General features: G+C 39.5%; 1 protein-coding gene across 1 annotated transcript; it reads right to left on the bottom strand.

Annotated features, from left to right (window-relative positions):
• Positions 1 to 10707: 10707 nt before the first annotated feature.
• On the bottom strand, positions 10708 to 12807 carry sox14 (SRY-box transcription factor 14). Its single transcript, XM_078259401.1, has one exon. The coding sequence runs from the start codon at positions 12278 to 12280 to the stop codon at positions 11564 to 11566; it is 717 nt and encodes a 238-aa protein (XP_078115527.1). The 5' UTR covers positions 12281 to 12807; the 3' UTR covers positions 10708 to 11563.
• Between the last annotated feature and the right edge of the window lie 8869 nt (positions 12808 to 21676).

Below are 21676 nucleotides of genomic sequence, written 5' to 3'. Positions count from 1 at the left end.
TGCAATGTTTACATGACAATGTAGTGACAGTTACATCGTAACAAGAATATATTTGTTTTCTTTTTATTTACTTAAGAATGAATGAATTATCTTGCTACTGCAATCCAGGTACAGTAAAACTGGCCATAGTGCAACTTTACCCACAGCCATCATTTAATAAAACTGTGGTATAAAAAATAAGAGCCTGAACATGAGACCAATTCAATTCAATTCAAATCAATTCAATTTTATTCATAGTATCAAATCATAAATCATCAAATCAATCTCAAGACACTTTACAGATAGAGTAGGTCTAGACCACACTCTATAATGCATAAAGACCCAACAATTCCAATAATTCCCCCAAGAGCAAGCATTTAGTGTAACAGCAGTGAGGAAAAACTTCCTTTTAGGCAGAAACCTCGGACAGACCCAGGCTCTTGGTGGGCGGTGTCTGACAGTGCCTGTTGGGAATGCGATGAACAGTGGCAATTATGGTATTAGTAAAGATAATGGAACTATATAGTAGTTGTAGAAGTTCACGGCGTAGCGGGGCACTGCAGGGTGTAGCAGGGCACTGCAGGGCATAGCAGGGCACTGCAGGGCGTAGCTTGGCATAGCAGGGCGTAGCAGGGCATAGCAGGAACATTGCAAGTAGGGAGGCAAGCTCTTGAATTAAAATGGCAGTCAAGTGTGTGACGAGAATTTTACTCAAAAAAAAGATAAACATCGGAGGATGTTTCCTAAATCGACCGGCGTTTAGAATGCCAATACAAAGAAAGTGGAAGGTGAGGGACATCTGGCCAAAAATGCGGGACAGCTGATGTAACCTTACACACTGGATTTGTCAAGTGATCAGAACAGATGCGCTATACGCTTTGAAGGTTGGGATATGATGATTTTTGCCTCTAAAAACAATGCAACAATTGAGACAATGTGAAATTACCCAAGCAGCTTGTATGAAGCTCACTATCATGTCAGGTACTGCGAGTGCACCTGAATGTTACATTATTCAACAGTACGGCAAATCAAGCCTCTCTACAAGGCTGATATCTTATTCATCAGCTCTGCGCTTCCTCAAGTATTTGCTGGCATAATTAGTTGGCATAATCAACACTGTACTGCTTTGTGGTGATAACAATGTTGTACAGTGAACATCATTTTGTGTTTCTATAGACTGAATGGAGAGTAAGGGGCACCTCTCATTCAGACTCTTGTTTCCCGAGCCAAGGTAAATTAATACAGCCAACCAAAAGATTACCTTATTGCTGGCATACAAGGTTTCTGGCAAATTATCATAAGTGCATGCAAATGCCTAATATTTAAGAATTTCAAAACAATCAATGTCATTATAAACCACGGCATCAGGCCCTGACCACTTGTATTCATTGGGATTTACAGTTTAAATAGGCAAGGACAAACACAAGTTACCACATCAGGACATGTAGTAGCATGTCCATTAAACATGTTTGTACTGATTGAACAGTTTGAGGGACTATTCCACTTGTTAGTTGATTATAATGTTTGCTGCAGCATCATGTATATCGCAGACTGGCAAATGTTAAAAACAAAATTGAGAAACTTGACTAACTCAATTACTAAAAATCATCCATTATTTAATCTATTACTGTCACACAACACACTTACCGTGTAGACACGTAGTGTGAAGAAGATGTGGGTCTGATCCTGGACCACCCTGACTCTCCGCCGGATCAGGTTACACAAGTAAGACACAGTGCTGCCGCTGGCCCCCAGCCTGCTGTGACCCCTGACGCTGGGTTTTGCACTGATAACTTTGAGTTGCTTCAGCCACAACTAAAGGCCCGTCTTCGCAAAATATGACAGCTACAGTAGCTTGGAACATAGCGATATGGTGCATTGAATTTGATGATTTCTCTGTTTTTCAGACCGCAAATGAGACAAGAATTACCTAGCTAGCGCACCCGCCAGTCCATCTGCCTCACTCTCCGCCGCTAGGAGACTACTTTACTGAAAAGCCGACAGCAGCTCCGGAGACGGAACTTCTTTTCTTTAAAACTGAGAATGTTATATGGCACTTACACTTAAATCACGGTTGCAGCTGCTGCCGTGGTCCTGTTCGACGCCCTGCACTGCAACTACTATTAGTTCTAGTCATACTTCTAACTTTATTGTTGCTATAATTGTCAATGTTCACCCTACCAATTGCTTAAGTTACTGTGAATCATTTTTCTCCATATCTGTATATCTGTGTCTCTGTGTCCCAACTGGCAGCAGCAGATGGCCGCCCACCAAGAGCCAGGGTCTGTCCAAGGTTTCTCCCTGTAAAAAGGAAGTTTTTCTCCGCCACCGTCGCACCAAATGCTTGTTCTTGGGGGGGGGGGGAAATTGGGGGAAATTGTTGGGTCTAAATTATAGAGTGCGGTCTAGACCTACTCTGTATCTGTGAAGTGTCCTGAGATAACTCCTGTTGTGATTTGACTTTTAAATAAATAAAATTGAGTTGAATTGGGTTAGGGTTAGGACCCATTACTAAACTCATCAATAGCTGTAGCCCTAATACATACATACAGTATATAGCTTAACAGCAGCACAAGTAGAGAAGAGTCACACAGTCAGTGGAGTGGCTCAGGAATGCTACAGTATCCGTCTAATGCTTTGCTAACATTAGCTAACATTAAAAACCCTGAGTGTACTGAACGAGCAAGGGTGCATTTTAACTGCTCATTAATTAAACGTTTCATTTATAAGAGGAGGGATGTGTTATTTCTTCTGTAAATACAGACGCTTGGAATCTAGCGAGAAGCTGCATGTAATAATAAAGTCAGAACTGATACATTAAAAGGTCTCACTTCAACAAGAGTTTTGGGTGCTGTAATACTTGAGATTGTGATTACCCTGATCATTTTTCCCTTTTCTACATGTGATCCCATTTTAAAAATCTACAATTGTGTTTGGATTATTGTGTCAAACAAGTAGCTGAAACTTGGATTAAATAACTTTTTCTAATCGAGAAATGAAAGATATGCTAGTCAACTATCCCACATCCCTTCAAGAAATGGAGATTAATTTGAAGGTAATCATAAGTGTGAAAATTGCTGTTATCTTCTCACTATTCCTTTGACTGCTAACGGCCTGTCTGGCTCTGAAGTCGTCCCGGTAATAAATATTCATATACCTTTCAGGGTCTTTGTTATGTTGACTACCTTCCATCAGTCTGATCTGTTGTGGCACGAGAAACACAAATGGTGCAAATAAATTAAGAAAAAAAAAATCTAAGTAAATATATAAATAATAATGACAATGAGTGAAGGTGGGGGGGGGGATTTGGAACATCAAAGGCTCCTCTATCTTTGCAGCATGTAAACAGTGCGTGCCTTCAGTGAGGGGAAGAGCCCTTTTTTTTTTTTATGATTCCATGGAAGATTGCCACATCGACAAGCATCCTGTAATAAATAAAATTAACAAACATTTCTGTAGGGTCTTTTCATAGGGAAAGAGAGCCCAATGTTTTTTTTCAGATAAGTGGTCTATACATCCCCTGCTCCTTCCTGATTAGTCTAATCCAGTGAGAAGTGCGTGCAGGGTTTTGATTGAGTCAGCCGTCGAGGACCCCGAGGGGGACCCTCCTGATAAGTGCCTTTACCTTTCACCTCCAGAACCCCACGCACGTCGCTTCGCCATATCCCACTCCCTCTAATCTCATTTGGCCCAGGAAGACATGCTCAGGCACAAGAAGCTACGATTAGCATCCTCTTTACCAAGGGATTCCATTGGCTTGGACTGCCAGTGCTGCCCTCACCCTGAGTCGCTGAAGGCACTGAATCAGCTCGCTAGTTCTGTGTGGCTTGTGTGTGTGTGTGTGCTTCTGCATCCGCCCTTCATAAATGTGTGCATTTGACAACTTGATATCACAAGGTGTTTCATCTGTTTATCTTCTTTGTAGTATATCAGCTTAAATATTCTTGATTGGCAGTTTTGCCAAACATGTAGTCCTTTATTTTGTAATACGACTGCAATACCAAGGCCGTATCCAAGATCCAGTAAGTCTTCCAAATCATACGAGGATATGGGTCAATTAATGCGTCCCACAGGAGCGTTTTCCGTGTCCTCATATCTAAACCAGAGAACGTCAGTCATGTTTTTTTAATGTAAAGATCGCTGTTTTAAACACATCATTAATGTTGTGAAACGGTCACAGTTTGGTTATGTTTAGGCACCAAAACTATTTATTTGAGTTCACATGTTAATTTCCATTACCGTTAACACATGTTCATGAAGTTCATTTATTTTCAACCCGGACTCAAACCCTGGTCTCCTGGATGAAAGTCAGGTGTTTGTTTCATACTTTGTCACCTTACTTTCTGCTTTGCTCCTATCATAATTACTACGGCCACTAGAGGGCACCTCCCCTAGAAAGCTAGAGATAAGTCATAATTTTTGCATGAACAAACGAGCTATGGGAGCGTTTTTGTCCCACCATTTGTTTTTTAATAATTTAATATTACTGGGCATTTCAGCCTTTAATGGAAAAGACAGCTAGATATGAAAGGGGGAGAGAGAGAGGGGGAAGACATGCAGGAAAATCGTCAAGGTTAGACTCAAACCCTGGACCTACTGCGTCAAGGCACCTCTATATATGTGCACCTGCTCTACCAACTGAGCTAACCCAGCCACATTTAATATTATTTTTATTTTAATACTGAAATCATGAGTTCAAATTCCTTCTAGCAGAATCAAATTCACCCAAGCAAACCCTCAAGTATTTAAAGAGATCACAAAATTGCACATATTATTGATTTATTTCAACTATTTGGGTGGGTGGCAAAAATAATAATAATTTTTATTTTTTCCATTACTTTAAGGCATTTAATCTAAAAGAAAATAGCAGAATCAGCCTTAAAAACCCAACATGAGCAATATGTGTGCAATCATAGAACGCAAACTCCTTTCATTAAATCCCCCAGATACACAGAAATATTAGCAGGACCTTGACCTCGGTGTCCTCAATGGTAACTGTTGCCCTGAGCAATGGGTCAGATTCATTAAGAGTAAGTGTTTACACAGTGGTCAGCTACAATGGACATAAACGGAGGCGTTCACTCAAGTTTGAATCTCGGTAGATCTGAAAATATTCATCTTTCCGTTGAGCATTCACCATCATGTTGTATTTGATTTTAGCAGGAAGTGTATTCTGGTATGATACGTAATTTAATGTTTTTTCTAAGGGGTATTTTGTAAAGATTTGTTAAAGAAATTGTTTTGTTAAAGACGTAACCTGTGATTAAAGAGTCACATGACAACATGAGCTCATACTGTACGGAGGCTCAATAAGCTTTCAGATGATTATAGCGCTAGCTACGTTGAAGTAGTGTGTGAGCAACTCTCCGCAAACAACTACAGAAATAAATGACATATCACACCCAGCGCTGATCAGGTAATCACCCCCAGAGAGTTTTAATGTAATTTGAAATGTATCAGATAAAGAAAACAAATGCATTGAATTTTCTGAGAAAAACAACTTTATTTATGAAAGTACGGATAAATGGGTAACAGTCGCGGGTCATGTGTAGTTTGTATCACACTTTTTAATGTCTGCAACATAGCTGCAGCCTTAAACTTGACTTCCAGTAACCTCCTCTACAGTGTACTAAGTACACGTCTTATTTATTCTTATTTTAATGAACATGTGCAGGTCTGCAGAATGCCAAATTCAATATCACAAAACAAATACAGTACTAACTACTAAGAAGCTTATTAGAATTGTGGTGAAAAATTGCCATATTTTACTAGTACAACCCTGAATGGGGAAAAAAATCACATTATTTGACCCAAAACTATGAATTTTAACATCATTTTGGACCATCATTCACATACTTGTGAAATAAGAACACCAGACTTTGTGTTTTGTGTGTGTGTGTGTGTGTGTGTGTGTGTGTGTGTGTGTGTCTGTGTGTGTGTGGGGGGGGTTGGCTGGGGTATTAATGGAGTGCTAAATATTTAATTCAGAAACACTGCAAAATGCATAGATATCTATGGTAGAATGGCTATCAACGATTTACTCAAATAACAAAACACTGACTCTATTTGTGAAACGGAAAGGGAACGCCTTCCATCCCAACTTTTATTCCTGGAACGGCATTCCAAGGCGCCCTCCTTCGTCCACATGATTTGACGTATGGAAAGTTTATGCCGCATGAAAATTCAGAGAGTGCATGAGCAACAAAGACACGGCACAATAACTCAAAAGTAACCGAGATGAAGCGCACATACATTCACACAAACGCACGTGTGTGACGTCTCACACGCCCACACGTACTGTAAATTATGACACCCATTTTAATGTATGTAAGGTGTCTGAGCAAGCAGGACATGCATCATAATAAATATGCATGAGAAAATCAAGCAGAGTGTGTGGTCACAAGTTTAGCAGCTTCTGAGACTAAAACAGTCGAATGAAAAAGAAGTAAAAGTAAAAAGTAATTCTGCTTAGTGAGGCGGCTAGGTTGCATGAAAAGAAATGCTAATCTTGCCTATAGTGTAGAAGACATGCAGGATATGAACAGCGGTTCTTATACTCGGGGTCAGGACCCCTGTGAGGGGTCACAAGATAAATCGGAAGGGGTCGAAAGATAGTTAAGATAAGAAGGAAGAAAAATTAGGTTTTTTTTCTGACTTCTATTTCATCTCACTGGATAGTTGTATCTCTTTGCGTCTCTATAAACTATACACATTAAAAATCAGTTCTTTGGTAGAACTGAACATTTGCAGCGTGTGATAGGGAGTCACAAGTAGACATTGCTTCATGTTGAAGAGTCATAAACAAAAACACTACACTGGTGGAACACTAGTTTAGAAGAGGAAGATTTTTCTGTTCAGTTCTGTTTTTTAATGCTTTTATTTAAGGCTTTTAGTTATTGTAACCTGCCCCTATACCTTTTTAATATGTTTCCTCTGGCGTCTTTTATATTTTTAGCTATTGCTTGGTGAGTGCTCATTGGGGGGGGGGGTCCAATGTGTGACTTCTAATTACACCAAAAACTTTAGAGGAGGTGAAATAAAACTGACATCAGTGTTACCCATTGGTTTCAATTAAGTATTTCCAAACTAAAGTAAAGACACTTTTCTAACAACGGGACAAAAAGTTAACAAAATCCAAATCAAAGTGGAAGCACTTGTAATCTTATCCTATCTCTTTACAGCCTGAGGACACCTGGGACATTTAAAATGATATGTAATAGCTGTCTTCAATTAGCTATAGGCCTGCCTGCTTAGATAAACAAATACATATTCAAAATGTTACTTTAAATGTCGAGGAAATAACATGACTAAAACATGTAGGAAGTGCGCAAGACTTGTGATTCATTTAAATGCACTTTTAAATCTTGTGTAAATATTAGCATTAGCAATGTATAAATATGAATAGCCTATAAAAAAAAAAAAAAAAAAAGGGGACTAATAATGTAATGCATGTGTTCTTTCAGAGCGGCCGGGCAAATATCAGCATCAGCACCAAAACATCAGGCTCTGAAAAGCTGCAGGGAAGTTGCCACGTGCAAAATCGAATGAGTAGCCCAGTACAAGCAACAACAAAAAAGTTCATGAAATGGCATTAGACTGAGAAACCTTGTTTAAAGTAATTACACAAGTGCAGAGTTAACTTCCCAGCGCTGTCCGGTGCAGGAAATGACCCCGACGGATGCGAGTGTGCTTCTAATGTATTAAGAGAAGCATGTAATAGTCGATAATTTTCATATCTGTGTCCGATGAACTCCAGAGAATTTACCATACAGGCCCCACATGCATGCATGCGTACGTGTGCGTGTAATAAATAAAAACAGAAACATGGGGGAGTAGGGGATAAAGTCTGGGTGTAAATCACTTTTCCGACTGGCACAGCCCATTAAACAAACCGTGGCATGATTCCTTTTCTCTCTGCTCATCCGTTCCCTTTTTTCTTTATCAGCTCCTTCACGATTTCATTTCTTTCAAATGAGAATTCACGGACCCCCAAATTCAAGCCCCCGCGTCTTCAAACAACACAACTGTACGGTTTTACTTTTTCCTTCCGTCAAAATGCTATCCCAGATTCAATTTCAGATATAGACTATAGGATTTAGCCAGTTACGATTGGTGTTTCGGAGACAATATTTAATATGCTGAAATGAGATCAGTTTTGATCCCCTCCCAAAATAATTTCTCAATTTATATTTGTGTCAAATCTCGCGTTGACACAAGCCAAAATGAATGCATCTGTGATAGGCGAGCCTATGTTTGGCAAATAATCGTCTCTTTTCCCCTATACCATCATCAGACACTGTCATCATCATCATCATCATCATCATCATCATCATCATCATCAGAATCGTCAATAGTAGGCCTATTCATTTTTTTTGTCTTCACCCTCTCCTCGAGGGGATTTCCCCCCCCCGTTTTGATTTAGGAAATTAGTACGCCTAAATACAAAACCATATTCTCAACAGCTAGGCTACTTATCAAACTCCATTTACTGAAGAGGATTTCAGGGTAACATTAAAAGACAATAACGTAAATGACCCATGGCTTTTTAATTAAAAAGCCCCCCCCCCCACACACACACACACACACACACACACACACTATGTTTTAACATTTTTTTTTTTTTTTGTACTTGAAGTGTTGTGCAGGAAAAAGTAAAAGCGCGTGCTTTTCCCGGTGTTCCCCTCCTCCTTGACTTTTATCACTAAATGAAGCATATAAATGACCTGAAAGCGCCGTCTTCCGCGTTGAATGAAATAAAATAAAGAACAATTACCCTCTCCCTTTTTTTTCTCTGATCTGTCGCTGAAAAGGAGTCCTGGAGAGATAAGGCCGATTGAATTCTCTCTGTTGTGCGCCAATAAAAACGTCAAAGGGGGGGGTTAAAGAGAGATTTAAAAGCCTCCCTATAATTCCAAATCATAATTTCCCTCCCATTATACCTCTCAGATGCCGTTCATCGTTAAGGTTATTTATTTCAGGGCGTTGTAACCACACTCAATTCCCGTGACTGAGTTGGATAATTGCAGGTGCAGCGCATCGCACGCGGCCAAACTTGAGACAGCTTTAATAAAATGTAGAAAAATATAAAAGCAAACTCTGGCAGTGGTTTTAAACAACATCAGTTCGCCTATAGACAGACGGAGAGAGAGAGAGAGAGAGAGAGAGAGAGAGAGAGAGAGAGAGAGAGAGAGAGAGAGAGAGAGAGAGAGAGAGAGAGAGAGAAAGGTTATTCGCCTAATTTTTATCGTGGCAAAAAAAAAAAATATATTTATATATATATATATATCCCCGTCTGCTGTTCCTCCTGAAAGTAATTATAATTGTCTAATTTCAAAGTTGAATTAGGATGCTTTAGGGGTTTGATGTAAAACTTCACATTCGGTTCAATGAAGTATCACCCTAATTTACAGCTCCAGATAAGGACTAAGTCTGTCATAAAAATCTACCCGTCCTCCTCCTCCTCCTCCACCTCCTCCTCCTCCTCCTCACTCCTTCCTTGCTTCCTTCCCCTTCTTCCTCCCCAGGATTGAATTGCACCTTGGGCAATAGTGCAGAATCGTGAATCTTAACTTCTCTCAGCATATGTTCCTGGCAGATAAGTAAACAATTTGGATGTGGAATGAATTTTTTTAATTAATACTACAGTCGTCTAATGTGAAGCTATACACCGCGGTCCGCAAATCCTGATCTCCATTAACAGAGAGGAGGAGGGGGGGGGGGACGCTGAATTCACATTAAAATCTCTAAATGTTTGTATAATTCCTCCTGTACGCTGTTTTCATTCAGTATTGGCCTATCATTTAGACAAGTTTAGACAGGTTTAAAGAAGTGTGAATGACTCGATGATAATAAGCTTTAGTTTTTGGCTGCAGCATCTTTTTTTTTTTTTTCTTTTTTTTTTTTAAAGTATACACATCATGCAGAGATATTTAAACCGCACTAGTTATGGACTACTTTACAGCCAAGCCAGCAAAGTTATAAGGGGGGGAATCACATCCCATTGAGTTTGTTTCATTAGTTAAAGCTATAATTAAGAAGTGATTGAGCAGTCAGAGAAGTCGGATGGGCGGAATCCCTCGAGGGAGGCCACTCCTGAACTGTCAAATACGAACAACCGGTTCATCCCAGTGTCAACACAAACACACCACCATGTACTGCTGCTGCTGGCTGCTGAACATGTCTCAAACCGGTTTCAACGCATTAGAAATAGCAGCAGCCAAACAGGGAGGTAATTAAGCCTTGTTGGGGAAATGAGAGTGGAGGAGTTTGACAGCTTCAATAAATAGAGAGAAAGGGAATGGAGGATTTTGATGTTATTATTGTTCTACTGCAAAGTAGTTATTATTGTTCTACACAGTTTTCATAATTTAGCCTATCAACGGTAAGCCTATGGATTAGTTTGGGGTCAAGTTGGGTCTAACTTTTGATATGTAAAAACAATCTCACAATTGTTGTATTTAAAATAAAGTGTTTCAAACTTAGGCCTACATTAGTTTTTTTTTGTTTTTTTTGTGAATTACTGTTTCCGTTTCAAACATTTTTTTAAAAAGACATTGTTGGATTATTATTATTTATTTTTTTTGTAGGCTATTTTATTCATTTGAAATCTATGTTAGGCCTTATTCTTCCAGGTTTAACTTCCCAGCAGCACTTGCACGGTGTTCCACTATCTTTGTCATCTCAAGTGACCAGCAATAAGAGCAATAAGCTACAAATACAGGAAATTGATAGCGTTGAAGACAGATTGTCTTTATTCGAAATGCCTTTGCTCAGCAATTGAACAAAGAGCAGGAGGTATCAACCTTCTAGATACATTATCCTTTCCATAACATGACAGGTTTTAAATTACCATCTTGGATGATAATACACATATATAACTCCTTGAATTCAAATAGAAGTTATCCTTAAAAACGAAAAGAAAACAAAAATATGACGCGTGTGACTATATTAGCACTAAACCACAGGAAGAAAAAAAAAAGCTAAATAAAACATTTGAACGTAAATGTTTTTTTTTTTTTGTTGTTCTCTTTGTCATCTTAAATAGAGCGTCTAGTTTTATGTGCCAGTTTTTGATCAATACAAACAATACGACCCGTATATAGTCCAGCCTATAGGTTCTGATTTAGATTGAGATTTTTCATAAAATTACGAGTGCCAAAAATGTAAACTAGTTAGGCCTATACAGGAAATAAGAATGCTAATTGTGCACGCCCAATTGTCAAAAATAAAGAGTTCCTTATCGGTAATCAACACAAATCAGCATATCAGCATTGAAATGTACACAATAAATAAAGTTAAAGGCCTCCTTTTTCGGGCTGCCATAAACGTTATAACATTTACATTTCTTACAGTTCATAGGGCACCGTCCTTTACACCAAATCCCAGCTCCTCTGCACGACTCAGGAACTTGTTGGATATCTGGAAAAGTTTCTTTTTTTCTCTCTCTCTCTCTTTTTTGCCATAACAAGTCCAAGGCAGCTAATACTGTTCATGCCTTCTCAATGGGCGCGCTGTCCACATTATATTTACATGCATTTCAGTATTCAAGTGAATTAAAAAAGAAAAGAAAAAGAGTCTTTGAGGGTTACATGGCAGTGGCATGTGTGGATGAGTAAGGGTCTATCCCAGTCTTGGTCATACCTGGAAAAAGTATGTAGGCCACCGGGGGCTGTAAACTTGACGTGGACCAGGCCGAGCAGTTACACGGGACGACGTAGCCCGGGTTTGTGGGCGACGGGTGGGTGTGGGTGTGCTGACTGGGGCACCCAAGGGTGCCGAACGCGCCGTTCTGGTATCCCAAAGAGGATGCGTAGGGCAAAGTGCTGGTGCTCAGCGCGTGCGGCATCTCCGTCATCTTCTGGATGGCGCTGGAGCTGAACTGGCTCGGGTCGAGGAAGGAGTACGGGGCGCTCGTCGGCGGCAGAAACGCTCGGGCTTTCTCGGAGTGGCTCAACAGAGAGTCCGCGGCCGACATGGGGAGTCCCTTCAAGTGGTCGGTGTCTCCGAGGTAAGGCAAAGGGAAAACGTACCTGTCCTTCTTCAGCAGGTTTTTGGGCTTGCGCCTGGGTCTGTACTTGTAATCGGGGTGTTCCTTCATGTGCTGAGCGCGCAGCCTCTTGGCCTCGTCGATGTAAGGTCTCTTCTCAGACTCGGACAGCAGCTTCCACTCGGCGCCCAGTCTTTTGCTGATCTCCGAGTTGTGCATTTTTGGATTCTCCTGTGCCATTTTTCTCCTCTGGCCCCGGGACCAAACCATGAACGCGTTCATGGGTCTCTTGATATGATCAGCAGGCTTTGACATCTTTAAAAAAAAAGTAGCCTATACTTTTTTTATCCCCAATGTTTAATGACGAGGAAAAGTTCTTTACGGATGGAACGGAAACTATTCACCTGTCTAGATGCCAGATACCAGTCATGCCACGTCTGAGATGTTCTGAGTCTGGCTGGAAAACCGCAAAAATAAAAGAGAAAAAAATAAAAATCCAGCGCCCGGTTCTTGTTTTTCCAGAGTTAAAACACTGATGCGCGTTCGTTCAAGTCCGGTTACAACTCTCTTTCAGACCTGCGACAGGCAATACAGGAGAAAAAAAAATACATGTAAGATGCACACACGTAAAGAAATCCACAAAGGTGAAAGCAATGTTCCGCAGTCAGTTTGCAGGAGTCGTAAAAGTGTTATTTTTTTTCTGCGACACACTCTCCCTCTCTCTCTCTCTCTCGCTCTCTCTCTTTCTCTTTCTCTCTCTCTCTCTCTCTCCCTCTCTGAGGTTTGTCGTCAAGCACCTGGCTTGGAAATGAGCGGAAGAGCGTGAATACGAGCCAAAAGCGGCGAAGTTCAAAGGCTGGGCTGGTTTGGTTTGTGCACGCAATCTGACATAATCTGCAGGGCGTTCACTCACCAACCTGGGCGCCCAATCAGCACAGAGAACAGCTATTATAATACCTTCACGGAAAAATATATGTACATTACAACATAAACAAAGACCGGGTGGTAGTAGAAGAAAAAAAAAATAAGGAGGATGTGTGTGTGTGTGTGTGTGGGGGGGGGAAATCAGGATCCCTCCCCGATTCCATTTAATGTAATGAATCGCAACAAACATGGACCTTCAACCTCTTTTCCAGTTAAAACCTGACTTCAATTCAGAGAGGTGACTATACCGCACAAGCAATTTACTGTACAGCTTTATGCAGAAATGTATGGGGAGGTTTGTCGCCAAAATACATACAGATAGGCCTTAATAGAGTTATTATCTGTCTATTTTTGATTTCTGTTTTGAATAAGGGGATGTAGGCCTATGATAATAATAGAAATATTTGTTATTGTTATTGTTTATTATTTTTATTATTATTATTAATATTGTTGTTATTATTGTTATTATTACTACTACTACTACTACTACTACTACTACTATTACTACTACTACTACTAATAATAATAATAATAAATAATTGGCTATTAATTCCTTCAAAATGTATTTGAATAGAAAATCTCATTCCCTCCTTTGGATATAAAAAACGTCACATGTCAGCCCCCTGTCTTGCTCAAAGACACTCCAGCAGGCTCCTACTCCTGTCCTGCAGCTGGTAGAGAAACCGCACTGTGAAAGGCTTCAGGAGGATGGAAACACGTCACATTTAGCTTCAGTATTTTAGTAGGTGTAACCATTTACACTCTAAAGGATGCCACATTAGCAAGCAAAAACTAGCATTCCCTTTATGGCCCGCCAAACAAACACACGCGTGCGCGCACGTTTGAGCCCCGCGCGTGCCATCGATGTTGAACCTATATGGAAAGCTCAACTGCGTAGTGACAGAATTACAAACAGCAGGGAAATATTACATCAACTGTAAACGTTTAAGAAAAGTGCCATTGTGAGCCTATAATTGTTGCATTAGCTCACATCAGTTCGACAGTTTGGTTTTAAGGAGGCGCGGAGTGATCGTTTTAAAATGCTAATTTAAACGAGGACCATTGCCTAATAGCCCTCAGGCTAATGTGCCTGATACATGATTCCTTCAGCTGTGATTGTTAAACCAAACGCAGACAGATGTCGTTTTTCACACCGTCAAAATGCTGTGATTGGAGATACACTAGAGTCGACTCTAGTTAGTTACACTGCTAAGATTTAATTAAGGTTGTCTTTATATATATATATATATATATATATATATATATATATATATATATATATATATATATATATATATATATATATATATATATATATATATATATATATAGGCACCGACGCGCGGATGTTGTGGACCACATCCTATTGCAATTATAATCCCATCTTTCTCTGTGTGTGTATGTTACACAAACAGGACACATGCCACTTCAAAGAAGATTGTAGTTTATTCAACATGTCACCACATCACACTGACATGTTAATATCTCTAATATGCTAGCATGACAAATAAATGAAATAAACAAATAGGCCTAGATAAAATACTTTAAAAACCGAAATGTTGTCAGGCAAAAACCTTGAATAGTAGTCTATAGGCTATACTAGCCTTTAATGGGCCATATATTTCAGTAGGCTACTAACATTAAGGTTTTATTTTGTAGGAGCAGGAGAAAACATAGTATCTCATGCAGGCCAAAGTCACTTTATTTTTGTACCCAAAATAGGACAAAATGGAGTTTATTTTTCTGCCTCTGATATTCCCATATTTCAACACCCTCGGTGTCTCTTTCTCACGCTCTCTCTCCGCTCCCCGTCGCCTTACACACGCATGCGTCAAACGGTAGCTTGTAACAAGAAGATTTCCATCATATCTTCCTTTACAAAGCCTGACATTATCGTTAAAAAAATAGTCCGTTTTGGGAGGAAAATCCTCCTCATCCCGACCTACATAATAATGTAGCCCACAGCTGAGGACGCCCCCGACTTTTTTCAATACAAGCGCCGACCGGATGCCTGGAAAAAGAAAAAAGCTCCTCCAATCCTGCCATTCGGCAGGCTATGATGATCATCAGCAACCGTGAGGTAGTATACTGCATGTTTGGACTATATATATTTCAGCGTATTTTGAAGTTTTAAATGATGTTGTGCTATCTTTCACTGAACAGCGTATGCAATTTGACATGTAGGCGCCATACACAGACTCCAGCTTAGGCTGCATTTTGAGATCAATGAATTAGATAGCAGGGAATTATTTTAGGGGCTGAGCCTCCTACTCACGAGGGGGAAGTCTGCTATGTTTCTTATTCAAAAACTGATTGTCTAATAAACGCATGCCTGAAAGTTCCCTCGACAATTTAACGGGATAATGAGAAATGCAATAGGTTTTAATTCGGGAAGGATTGAGATGATATTTGTTTTCCATCGGCAGTTTCTCTTCAGTTTTTCCTCAAATATAATCGTTAGTACATTTGACACAGCCTGTACTGTCAAAAAAAGAAGGTGAAAATGCAGTAAATAAATAAAATAGTTGTGGTTTTACACCGAAGTGCGCGTCACCATGTGTCACTTCTTTTATATCTCCAAACCTGAAGTTTGGAGATATAAATATGTGATTGTCACAACAAACAGTATTTAAGCTAAAATAAATTTGAAAAATAAGAGTAGAATAGCCTGTATATTCTCTAATAGCCTATATTAGAATATAGTAGAAAAAAAGAGTGTTAAAGTGAAAGCAAAGGGTCAATCACAGCTGTTAATTAACGACCGGTGAAAGTTTAGTTTCATCTATTAGAACTCCAAATTACTTATTGTAAAAATAAAAAAAATAAAAAATAAAAAAATCAACTGACACACAAACAGATACACACGTTGGGGCGCGCGCTAGACACCCCACCCACCCACACACACACACACACACACACACACACACACACACACACACACACACACACACACACACACACACACACACACACACACACACACACACACACACACACACACACACACTAACTAGGATTATCTAAGGACACATGTCCATCCATCTCGCCTTAAAAAGTGAATGGGGAGCGGCCTGACACACATAGAGCCTATTAGCCAACTTGGGCTCCCGTGGAGAGCATTGAGGTAAGCTCCCCTACCGTAACTGTCCATGGTGCTGAAGCGGTAAGAGGGTTTCTTTACTGCACACTTGCGTCCTCGCTCAAAAACGGGGTTGACATTTCAATGCCTTTTATTGTAGTTCCATCCTATTTAGTGATGCTTCTCTATAAAAATATATATTACAAAGACACAACTCACTACAACTTTCCTAACTTTTTTTTTTTTTCCAGCAGAATGTTTTTAAGCCCATTTTTTTTTTTCCAGTATGGAAGAACTAGATGTTTGGAATCCAATGTAAATTAGGAAGTGCCTAGTCAGTACAGTATATATTATAGCATCAGCTGTAAAGCTGTTATATCTAATTATTATATCTAATTATTCGTGCAAGATGAATTGTTAATGTTAATAGATGAATGACTTTATGGTTAGATTACTGTGGACTATATTGGCGATAATGCATGACATAAAAGTGTAATTATAGTGTGAAAAGGGAAACAAACACACACAGGGTTAGGGTAAGCAAAGCAAACTCAGTGAGATCACCTCACCTCACTGAAGAACGGCTTGAACCATGTGCCTTCTGGTTCAAGGACAGTTATACGAAACATTGTGGTTTGACTATCTGGACTGAGTTCCCCTTGAAAAGTTCAAATTACTATGCAACACCTTCATTTTTAACTAACTCTGAATGAAGTTAGAATGGTCAAAAGATATATGTGCACACACACACACACACACACACACACACACACACACACACACACACACACAGACTGTGTTCACTTGTTGTAATCATCCAATAATGCATTTCCAATCTATAACTCAAAGTTTTCAAAGAGCAACATAACATTAATTATAAGTCACTCACTCATGTAGCAGAATATTGCCATCAGGATCTAGAGCCCTCACATGTCACTGCTCACATTCCTCCATAGGAAAATAATCAATTTGGAAATTAAACCATTTAACAGCTTCATACCACAATCTTTTTTCAACCATGTTAACAGAAAGTATTCTATTTGCCTCATTTATATTTTCACACATTCAGGCATTTGTTTCCAGTTTGGACTGATGTTACCAAGTTGTCCCTGGAAATGGTACACAAACATAAACATACGCTTGAATTGCTGATAATTATATTTACATTCTTAGGTATACAAAAAGGCTTTCTTTCAGCGATATGGAAACAATTCTAAAAATCAAATTCAGCTCATGTACTGTAGCTCTTTTTACATTATCTACTTATAAGTACCATTCATCGACATTGAGAAGCAATCAAAACAGCAATGAGCGGTATGTGAGATGTATTGCCAAAATGGGGCATATATTACAGAAAATATCCATGTATATCATATCTTTGTGGCTACAATTTCTTAGTGAGATAGTAAAATCAGACGTGAATAAAAATCTTTTTAACATGACTAAACTTAAGCTGTTCTCTCTTTTATTCTGCCACACTGGATAGTATAGGGCAGCACAGAAAAAAATTAACAAAGGTTCAAGGCATCAGGTAATAATGAAAGGATAGGGGCAATACTTCAAAGACCACGAGGTCCACATCACACAATTATACAATACAATTAGGATTAAAGGGGCAAAAGAGATAACAGCAGATAGGGATAAATTATCACAAAAGGGAAGATGTGACTCTCTCCTGACCTTCATTACGAGAAAAAAAAAAACTCATTTAGAGCTGGCCCTCCTTGCAGGGGGATTTGAGCCTCTCACATGAGACTGAGACTCACTAGATAAGGTTTATGGAAAAATGAAAATCTGAACTACTACTAAACAAAAAAAATATTCAGAATAAATGATTGATACAATAAATAATGATATGCATATAAATACATTATACTATAAATACATTTTATTTACTATAATAGAACTGGACTCATTTCGGACAGTTGGAGGGCGGTGCGAATGACGCAACACAACATAAACCACCCAGTAAGTTGTTGACTGTTTCTATGGTAACAAAGGCAGCCACATGGTGTGTGTCTTATGACTATTTAATCAACAGCTTTAAAAGTGATAGGGAGTCCAAAACAAGCATCCAATTATTATTACCTCTCGCCACAATACTTTGAAACAAACAATACCAAAAAAACGTGACTAGTTGAACAAGGTAAGACAGTTGTGTAGTCTCTCTCCTTTGGTAGAAACACTACTCTATTAAGCTATCTGATACATGAAGATCCAGCTGTTTTAGCTTTACAGACTGAATCTCGCAGTTATTTTAGGCCATCTGCTTCTGGCTGATGATGTCTTGAGAGCATGATCAACAAATTTAGTTTTTGTGTGTATGGATGACATCTTGAACACTAAGTGGAGCTCCAGAGATGAGCATGTCCAATAGGCATGTCAGGCCCTGCAGGGACTCTTGTAAAAGTAGCTTGATTCAAGGACTAGAAACATAACTTCCACATCTCTACTGGCTTTGTAATGCTTGTATGGATTGACCAAAAGAAGCTCTACCAAGTTATGTTTTGTTCATGATTTTTCTTTATTGCTGCACCCTGTGATGACTCAGGGTATGCCTCCAATGTGTAATTAGGGTTCCTTCTCTACCAAAAGTCTCTCAAAGTCCGGAAGCTTCGCCCTTGAGCCTTCAGTCCTTTCCATAAATCTGCTAAACAATACTGTACAACTAATACTACAGAAGGCCCTGGAAGAATGGAAACCAAAACACCCCTAGCTTTCATCCAGACTGCAAAAGGCCCAAGTATCAGTGAGCCACTTGGACTCTATTTTTCTTTGATTTTATACTGGCCAAGAATCAGAAAATGTACGTATTCCCAACCTTATCCACAGCTCTACAAACTAAGGTACTTCAATGTGCTAATTCCTCCAACCTCACCTGTCACCCTATTGTCCGTTGCACACACACTTCTTCCAGCAATGGTCTTGATGACATTTGATCGAGGCAAATGTCCAAACATCTTCTGCCTCTGCCTGATGTGGAACCATGATGGTCCCACATATCATTTGACATGCTCACTGGTTTTCTGCCAAAGAAGACAACACCATCATCATCATCTCCTCCGAGGCTGCTCTACCCTGAACTTTCTCTTTTAAACGAAGCAGCCCAACCCATAATCAATCACATGTTCCAACTGCACCGTCCTTTCCAGGATATTGAATGCAATACAGGTCTACAATTCATGTCTCGGTTCTGTAAAGACCTCTGTTAATTTTTGGGCTCTTCCACCAATCTAACATCCTACTTCTTTACCCAGCCCAATAGCTAGATGGGACACTTCAACAATAACTTTGAGTGTACGCTCCAATTTGAGATGTCCAGGAATCTACCACTTTGAGCAGTCAACTCTAGGATCTGAGAACTCCTACATCTTCCATTTATGTTCCTCCAGCGCGCCTTCTCAGTGTTCTAGGGTTACCAATGACCTAATCTAACTCACCAGCTGTAGACTTTGGGTATAAGCTTGCTGTTGGTCGGCCATTTTGGCCACTATCTCCGCTTAGCGCCTCCCAGGATGATTATGATTGGTTTACAGAAATACAAACAAGCCAGAGCATTTTTTTTTTCAACTATAGCCAGGTTAAAGTGCGATCCTAGAATGATCCTGACCGGCGATCCGGCACCTTCGATTAACAGGTAAATAAATCTAATTGGCAGTGTCATACGTCAGGGTTTCCCGTTCGTTTAAAATAACGCCAAATATCCATTCCAGTGTCTCCTCTCACTTCTTTATTGAGAATACAAATATACAAACAAACAAGGCACATTTGTGGTTGACTCTTTTTTCATTTTTTCAGGAGCAGAATGGTTTAACAAATTCACTTCCAAAACCAAGCTTTTGCCTTAAAATAAATAAAAGAAAAAAGAAATGAAAAAGGGCTATCTGAAATTAACTTAAGTGTATCAAGTAAATTAATTTAAGGGCTTTCTTGTCAGTTTCAATGACTCCCCCCCCCCCTCCCCTGAGGGCGCACTACTGTGGCAGGGGTTTCAACTACCTTGACTGGTGGTCCCAAAGAATGCCGCTGGATCATTGCGTGCCCATCTTGGATGCGGATCATATTACCAAATTCCATTGGAGTCATCCCAAGCAACCTATGGACACCTTGCTTGCAAGAAAGACACCGTCCTTAGGAGAAGGGTCCTGTCATGACTGGGCCAACAACATACCTCTACCTCTATCGTCCTCCTCTACCATAGAGGAAGTTTATGCTGAAGATTTACTAATCTAACTGAGAGGTCTGTGGGTCAAAGGGTTATCAAAAGAATTGTCCTCGTCTGTCCTTCTTGAGCTCTGGCACATTGTTGCTTGTGTGGTAGCAGGCACAGAATTCTGAAAGGTGTGACGCCGAGAAAAGGCCTTGCCCTGAGGGGAAGTATGAGTTTGTGCTAACATGAGTAACTCCCTGAAGATCCTGATTACACAATGAGTCCAGACAAAACTAGCATGTTTATATATTTTATTCATACGTTAATCTCTTTAACTCGAAAATTAATTTGAAGAAGTTCCACTTCCGCAATGCCATACAAAGCTTGAGGTAATATACTAAATACCATCTTGATCTTATTCTCCGTTACACTGCATTCTGTATTTGGAGACATTTTCAAATTAAAAAACAGCTGTTCCTTTTAAGTGAAATATCCATGATAACACCTAGGACACATTTATACTCACTCACTAACTCTCATTATAGCCCACAGCCATATCTCATCAGCGGACATAATTTGTGTGCCCAGCATTGACATTCAGGCTCTGTCGGTCCTTTTTAATGATTGGGGAAATACTTTTTTTTAAATTACAACACAGAATATTGTGACATTTAATGTTTTGATTAATTGCATTTGATGGTTTGGTGGTTACAGTGTAGACACCCAGAGGTAAAACAAATGTCCAATTGCCCAAGTCGAGTAAAAGCCAGGTCAATACAACTAGATACAAAAGCATATAGACATCCTATGCCTATATTCATTTCAACATTTTGAATAGCTTTCTTTTTACACAACCTCTCTTTGTTTTGTTTCTCACCATAAGGCTACCAGTGCCTCCACTGAGTCTGAGACCTAATCCTCAAGACATGGTGCAAAGCTCCCGTGAGTCAGGTGATGAATTCAACACTTAAATTGAAAATCAATATTCCACAGTGCTACTTCTGAATGTCTCAGATTTATATGCTCAATCACTCCCTGTTTTGTTTACAGAATTTGCATCCTGAATTATGAAGTGAGAAAACCTTTACTGGACAAACAGCTGCTTGTGGAATTCGGAGCTGGACAGTAGGTATTGTAAAATCAAAAAACGGAGACAACGCAAATGTGAATGAAGGAAAAAGAGACAGTTCAAGACCGGAAAAGCTTTTGAAGCCAGACAGACTGATGGGGGGGAAAAAATACAATTCGCCAAAATCTGTATCAGTGAATAATTAATTAATTTCTGTTGAATGATCTGTTCTAGCCTTGCGAGATATCAGTTCCCATTTCTTTAACACTTTTACATAAGATCTCCAGAGACGGCTAGTTCAAAAGACGGTTCAATTTAGAGTTCCCATCGGAAATGGTTTCAGAAAGTCTTTGCCATACGTTGGGCTTTGATGTGTTTAAACTGTCGTAATCTTACTGTTCAGAGATGATGAAAATAAATTGGGTTAATTTTTCAATTGTAAGACTTCTTTTTTTTTCTTGACTTCACGTAACATTAAGACACTGCACA

This window comes from Sander vitreus, chromosome 9, assembly GCF_031162955.1.
Source record: "Sander vitreus isolate 19-12246 chromosome 9, sanVit1, whole genome shotgun sequence".
In the NCBI taxonomy this organism is placed as follows: Eukaryota; Metazoa; Chordata; class Actinopteri; order Perciformes; family Percidae; genus Sander; species Sander vitreus.
Note: the sequence above shows the minus strand (reverse complement) of the source record. Positions and strands in the feature narration are given on the sequence as shown.

Coding starts and splice junctions, on each gene's coding strand:
- sox14 (XM_078259401.1), bottom strand. CDS start 12,280: ATGTCAAAGCCTGCTGATCATATCAAGAGACCCATGAACGCGTTCATG.